This window comes from Limulus polyphemus, unplaced genomic scaffold (assembly GCF_000517525.1).
Source record: "Limulus polyphemus unplaced genomic scaffold, Limulus_polyphemus-2.1.2 Scaffold5006, whole genome shotgun sequence".
NCBI classification, from domain to species: domain Eukaryota; kingdom Metazoa; phylum Arthropoda; class Merostomata; order Xiphosura; family Limulidae; genus Limulus; species Limulus polyphemus.
Window position 1 is genome coordinate 11,387 of NW_013670616.1, and position 7,756 is coordinate 19,142.

The following is a 7,756-nucleotide window of genomic DNA, read 5'->3' on the forward strand; positions in this document are numbered from 1 at the left end:
GAGTAACCTATTTGTCCATGGTCAGTAAGAGTAACCTATTTGTCCGTGGTCAGTAAGAGTAACCTATTTGTTCATGGTCAGTAAGAGTAGCCTATTTGTCCATGGTCAGTAAGAGTAGCCTATTTGTCCATGGTCAGTAAAGTAGCCTATTTGTCCATGGTCAGTAAGAGTAGCCTATTTCTCCATGGTCAGTAAGAGTAACCTATTTGTCCATGGTCAGTAAGAGTAGCCTATTTGTCCATGGTCAGTAAGAGTAGCCTATTTGTCCATGGTCAGTAAGAGTAACCTGTACACGTCCAGAATGCTAATACGATTTCTCTATACGAACAGATATAAACTGACAGTTTTTCACATAAAACAACCCCACCCCCAGTGGCTCAGCGGTAAGCCTGAAGGCTTATATCGCTAAAAATCGGGTTTCGATACCCGTGATGGGCACGGTATTAACAGCTCATCGTGTAGTTTTTTGCTTAACTACAAATGGAACAAAAAACATATAAAACGTTTTTATCAACTGTATAAATAATAAGAAAACAGGGTTGCCTTTCACGACATTTTGAATGTGATGAATTAAAACAGCTTTATTTGTTGTATATCTTGGTCTCCTCTGTCACGTTTTAATAAAACTCAACCCCCTTTCTTTAATATTTCTATTTTTGGCCGCCTTTCCAGAAAGACTTCTTGAACACTAAGTTTATTTGTTTGTCTTAGAGTTTTTGCGCAAAGCTATAAAAAGGCTGTTTGCGCTAGCCGCCTCTAATTTCAACTGAAAGACTAGATGGAAGGCAGTTAGCCAACAACACCCACCGCCAACTCTTGGGCTACTCTTGTTTCATCAAATAGTTGGATTGACGGTCACTTCGAAGTGCGGGCTACGTTTTTGCGGCAACGGGACGTGAACCATGAACCTCGGATTCACAGTCTGGGTACAGTGACCACTGTGAGAGTCCGAACAGAAGGAGATATCTGAAAGCTTAGAAAAAAGATGAAACTTACCTACAACCTTTGACCACTGGGCGTGAGGTCTCCATTGAGGGTATTGGTTTGGAAAATTTTCTTCCGACCATTCAGTGACAAGGGACACCTTATAGACAGACAATGTGTTTCGGGGACAACTGCCAAAAGCTTTAGCCAAAACAGAGGCTACCAGTAAAGTCCACCACACTGACCTTGGGTCACTATTCATGAAGATTCTCTTTCCTTGGCTTAAAGCAGAACTGACCTGAGGTGCTCTTGTTAATTTGAACGTTCGCATCTTCCACGGTTATTATTTATTTCCAGTAACACGCCAAAAACGGCTAAGCTCTTGCTTTATAGGCTTAGCTAAGAACTACGTCACTCTGAAACGAACAACACGATTGGCTCTTTCAAAAAAAAAAAGGGGCGGAGAAATCGGAATCTCTTCTACATGCATTTCAACTGTGCGCATTTAAAAACAAACTGACCCACTAAACACAGTAGCTCAACAATGCTACAAACACCGAGACAGTTCTACTAACCCAGTTTTGAAGAATAACAATGGTTTCTTATCACATTATTTCAGAACTTATAAAATTGGGTCTCGAGTAAAAGGTGGGATTCATCTAGCTCCATTTCTATCATCTTATCAACACTTCGTTAAGCCTGATGCAGCAACGACATCTTAATCTGTCACTCCCACAAGGCAGATTTTTTCTGTTTGTTTTATTTCAGAGGAAATCCGAGAATCTGAAACTCACAAGTAGCGAAGAAAAAAAACAAGAAGAAGGAAAAGTGAATCATGGTATTTCTTATGACATCACAAAAAAAAGATTGATGGGTTTCATCTTGCAACTATAATTGTTCTTATTTTTAGCGTTAGGTTTTACTCTCAAGTTTTCTGTTCTCTCTCAAGCTCGAGGGCTTATAACGATACAACTTAGAGTTCAATTCTTGTGGTAAGCAATGCATAGATAGTCTATTGTATAACTTTGCGCATAGCAAAAAACAAAACAACAACAACAAACAAACAACTAAGTCAACACGTTACGTCAATCAATGTGTTTGTCATTGTGGCTATAATCTATGGTGACTAGCGAGTTTTTGTATTAAACTGTTTATAAACAAAGAATCAAACGAATTTGAAACGTATTTTATTCTTACAAAGTCAATTTACATCCCACATTTGTAGTTCGGTGGTAAGTCCGAGGCCTTATAACATTAAAAACCAAGTTTCGATACTTACGGTGGGCACAGTAGAGATAGCCCATTGTGTAACTTAGTGCTTAATAACATAAAATGCCTCTCCCTGGATGGCTCAGAAGTAATTATGAGAGCTTATAGTGCTAAAAACCGAGTTTCGATACTCATGATGGGCAAAGCACAGATAGCCCATTTTGTAGTTTTGTGCTTAATAACATAAAATGCCTCCCCCGGGATGGCTCACCTTCACATGAAATGTAATCTCGTGACCTCACGCAGTGAATAAATACCCGGTCATAAGATCCATAAACTGAGTCACGAAATAGATGGGGAATTATTGCTGTTTGTCACTTGATATTGTTATTGATATAGAAAGCTGATTTTGGAATATTGTGTTTTATTTTTTTTATTTTTTGAATTAGGTTTTTTTATTTTTCTGGTTTTTTTTCCTGATTTCATTATTTGAAATAATTAATATTGATGTTTGTGTTTTATTGTTCATTAACATTAATATCAAGTCCTAGCCAGGCATTTGTTTATTAACTGTTTTTAGTAAGTGCTAAATTTCATTGTAAGTGTTGTTCCAGTTTAATATGTATATTTTTTGCTGAATCCTGGTTGTAGCGGCGTGTCATTTTAGATCGTTTCGAAGTAACATTCTGTTCTATATTTTCATTAGTGGTTACAACAACCACCAAACTCCGGCCTTAGATGTGTGTCACTAAAGTGTTTGAGTAGTGTATCTGTAAGATAGACACGAACATCAAATGTAGTGTAACTCAAACCGATAACGAAGCTGTGTCGTGTCACACTGTTATCTTTAAATTGACACCTTGTTCTCTGCATTGTATAAGCTACATAAGGCAATTATTATGTTACTAATGTTACTGTGCAGGCGGATCCGGTGTTTGATAACAAAGAAACGAGGATTATTTGAGGTTGAAGGTTGGACGCTGGTAAAGAATGTTTTTCGTAAATTAGCGTACGGTTTGAGACGTCTTAAGAACATACAGAAAATTATTTGAAAACGTTGTTTAGCGATGACGTAAAACTGATGACACCATTACAATTATTGGTGTTGCAAGCACGAGCCGTTTTTTTTTTGTTTTTTTTTGGGGGGGGGAGTATAAATTATGCAAAGACAAAACATTTGTTTATAGGCTTATATTTCACTTATTCTAATATCATTTGTAAACTAATTAACTCCTATACATCGTTCGTTTAAAGACACGTGTTTATTTTAAAAGGATTTCATTGGCGGAACTGGGGGTCACCCCCCCCCCCAAGTTTTGACTAGGTAGCGAAGTGCCCTTTTGAAGGGGAATAGACTTCGTATAATTATGAGGGGAATTTGCTGATTCAATTTTGACTTCAATGGTTACGTTTAGAAATAATGTGCCCCCCCCCAATTCAAATTTGTTCCGCCACCTGTGATCATAGGAAATATCTTATAAAACGGTGAGTTAACTTCCTGAGTATCGAGAGGAAATTTCTTTTATTCGCTTATCATAGATCACTGGCAATTTTAACGAATTAGAAAATCCCGCAGAATAATAAAATTAAACATCATTTTTCGAAACACTTAATGAATAGCCGGCCACCTAGCGAGAAGAAAAGACAGTAATGTTGACCCATCCGATGAATAGCAAACTTCAATGATTTCTCCAAAATGAGGCCGAAGACCGCCTGGTGAGGGTACCGGTTTTAACCACTTGCACCACTATACAGTACTGTTTTGTCTGTCTACAGTTGTCAGTCAATTGACACTAAACTGACGTCACATAAGGGACGCTTAAAGTTGCAATTTGTACTGTCATGACGTCAGTAAAATGTTCGCATGCCATGAATCACTAGAAGCATTATGCACTCTGTAGGCTACAACAAAGCCTGGCATATGAGCTTCAAAAGCAAGAAATAAAAATATTTGCTATTATTAATTTTGGTTTTATTTACTCTTGAAACAGAACACTTTCGGGGACTCTGAGGAAGTACATATATGATATAGTAGATAATACCAACTGCTTTATAACAAATATATTGTTTATTATAATATTAAAAAAATAATAATGTTGTCAACAAAACTTTAAAAAACGGAAATTTCAGTTAGGCTTACAAACATTTTAATATATTTAACCTTTACTTTTTATATCCGTTATTTTTGACACAAAAATCAAAAGTTTGTTGATAAATGAACAATAAAAAACAAAATCTGACGTTACAACAGACATTAAAAACTGCTCCAAGACGGATCTAGATATTTTTATTTCTAATGACTCATTCTCTCTCTAATGAGGGAAGTTGGGTTTTTTCTGTCTTATCACAGGATGAGCTCCAACAAAAAAAAGGAACTTTTTGCCATGTATGTCTGTAATCACCATGGTTACACATTATAAACAGTGCCTCTATTAAAAACAGTTAGAAAATAATAACGAATATAAATTCCTAAAGAAACAGTATCGTCTCAGTTCTTTTTCTTATAAGGCTAAAACTTTGGGTTCGATCTCTGAGGGTAACACAACGCTGGTAGCCAATTTTGCAACTTTGTGCTTAAACAAAAACACATTCTGTATTATATTTCCATCCCCCCGACTGTTCATTCTAGAAATAAAAAATATGCTAATTTGGTCAGCATTCTCTCTGCATCTTTTTAAAGGTTAGTCTTCACTGTCGTTTTTACTTTCCTGCTTAACTTTAACAACGTCAGAAATTATTTTACTGTTTCGTATATTTCGTTGCGAGAAATGATCAACACAAAAAGTACTCAGTCTATAAATGTTCAAATTTTATTCAAAGTCATAAAATAAGCATAATACATTCAATATCAAAAATAGAACATCTCATAAAAAATAAAAGTAGATCCACAAATTTACTCGAGTGTGATTTATAAACTATTATTATTATTATTAAACAATAAATAATTAATACTTCTTTCAATCAAGTTAAGCCTATTTTAACACGTTTTGATATTTTAATACATATTCTTGAACTCATTTATTTATGATCAGTTTGGACTTACGTTGTTTACGAAACTAAAGCAACAGCGTCCACACAATAAAATGTTTACCTTTCAATATGTACGCCTTTTCTAAAACGACGTAGGCCTACTGCCCTCAAATAGAAATTTATGAGTTTGATCATAGTTCAAGGTCTTACACAACACTTAAAGATGCTACTTTACTCACTTCCAGGACTTTATTTTACCTAATTATGAGCTTGTTTCTGTTTCATATTAGGCCAGAAAAAGAGATAAGGAAACGCAGACGATTTGCCTATTTAACTGTGAATGTACATTTTATTTTTTTAACCTAATTTCAGCTTATTTATCATAGAAAATATGTCTAGGTCGTTTACAGCTACTGTTTAGCTTCTTATTCCGTAGCGCCCACTTTTGGTACCTTTCTAAGCCATTTATTAACTTAAATCCAGATACGCTTAATAATAATTAGGCGAAAATTTTACAGACTCTTCCGAATAACTTCGCTTTGAATCAAAATTGTAAAAGGGGTGTGTATTAATTTAATTGTGTAGCTTAAAATATTACGGTTCTAATCGTTAAACTATTATAGTTTGGTTTATCAAAATATCGCAGTTTTACTTATTAAAATATTACAGATTTAGTTGATTAGGCTTACTTGTTAAGATATCACAGATTTAAAATACATCAATTTTAGATAATATAATATTTCAGTTTTCATTGTTAAATTGTTCCAGTTTTACTTATTATAGGATTGAACAGAAAACTTTAATTCTTCTTGATAAACATGTAAGTAACATTGTGTTCCTGTCATCATCTAATAATTTTTTATATAGTTCCTACTGTAATAAAGATATCAGAAAACAACGCATTTCCAGTCAGTTGTGATCTTGACTTTTGGCCTGGTCTCGGAAACGCCTGGAGACATCAGTGATCCGTGAAAGACTATGATTTCAAAATTTTACACACGCATACACACAAAAAAATAATAATACGTGTTGGACAAAATAAATAGCCTGCGCAGCTCGTTTAACCCATTATTGTATGAACTGCATACTAGGTTTCCTCTTTGATAAATTAATAACAAGTTAAATATTCATGAAAAATAAAGTTTTATTTGTCTTATTTTGCGCTCACTAATTTTATCATCCCAATTATCGTATTACCAGTTAGATATACAAGAGGGCGTTTGAGTATGTTATTATATTCCATCTGTTGAATAGTAACTTGACATTCGAGTTACCATAACTCATATTAAGACTGTCTCTACTGCAGCTGACAAACTCTTTTACAAAAATAAACGGCATTTAGCGTGGAAAAATAGAATATGTTGGCATTAAAGGAAGCGTACTGTTTTGGAGTATGAAACAAATGTAGGTCAGAAACGACGAGGAATGTTTGTACTTAATAATACTATTTCCTCCTATTCACAGCAATAGGCGATTAGTAGAAATACTTCTCTCCAGTATCTTTGGCAAGTGAAAACAGTGGACTGAATGTAAAGCATGTTAAATATAGTAAAAACAGGATCACTTTACTTCCTGTCATACAGTACATAGTGGTGTAAAACAGGATCACTTCACTTCCTGTCATACAGTACACAGTGGTGTAAAACAGGATCATTTCACTTCCTGTCATATAGTACACAGTGGTGTAAAACAGGATCACTTCACTTCTTGTCATACAGTACACAGTGGTAGTAAAACAGGATCATTTCACTTCCTGTCATATAGTACACAGTGGTGTAAAACAGGATCACGTCACTTCCTGTCATATAATACATAGTATGACAGGAAGTGAAGTGATCCTGTTTTACACCACTATGTACTGTATGACAGGAAGTGAAGTGATCCTGTTTTACACCTACAGTACATAGTGGTGTAAAACAGGATCACGTCACTTCCTGTCATATAGTACACAGTGGTGTAAAACAGGATCACTTCACTTCCTGTCATACAGTACATAGTGGTGTAGAACAGGATCATTTCACTTCCTGTCATATAGTACACAGTGGTGTAAAACAGGATCACTTCCCTTCCTGTCATATAGTACACAGTGGTGTAAAACAGGATCACTTCCTGTCATATAGTATATAGTGGTATAATCTTCGTGTATCTACACTAATAAGGAAGCTGCAGTCCAGGGGGAAGGGGCGAGTAGAGAGGTGAAGAAATAACTTCCCGAAACAAAAAATTAACAGAGATAAAAAATTAAGTACATACATCTGAAAATAGTCCCCTCGGTAAAGTATTTTACTGTTTATTTAGATCAGAGAGAAGGTAGTTAGTCAATTCAACTAGTCCAACTCTTGGACTACTCTTTTTACCAATGAATAGTGAGAATGACAGTCACATTATAACAACCCTACAGGTAAAAGAGGCGAGCATGTTCGGTGACGGGGATTCGAACTTGCGACCCGCAGATTGAGAGTTGAGCACCCTAATCAGCATGCTTTGCTAGGATATTATTCGTCAGGCCTTGCTAGGCTATTATTCGTCAGGCCTTGCTAGGCTGTTATTCGTCAGGCCTTGCTAGGCTATTATTCGTCAGGCCTAGCTAGGCTATTATTCGTCAGGCCTAGCTAGGCTATTATTCGTTAGGCCTAGCTAGGCTATTATTCGT

General features: G+C 35.6%; 2 protein-coding genes across 2 annotated transcripts in view; one reads left to right on the forward strand and one right to left on the reverse strand.

Annotated features, from left to right (window-relative positions):
• LOC106471986 (spondin-2-like) overlaps positions 1-1,282 on the reverse strand; it is a 6,101-nt gene extending 4,819 nt beyond the window's left edge. The window contains exon 1 of the mRNA XM_013932615.2: positions 997-1,282. Within this exon, the coding sequence (XP_013788069.1) occupies positions 997-1,255 (259 nt within the window). The 5' untranslated portion in view covers positions 1,256-1,282. The remainder of the gene's footprint in view (positions 1-996) is intronic.
• Positions 1-7,756, forward strand: part of LOC106471985 (melanotransferrin-like) — a 45,569-nt gene that overhangs the window by 1,443 nt on the left and 36,370 nt on the right. The gene's annotated exons all lie outside the window — the stretch shown is intronic.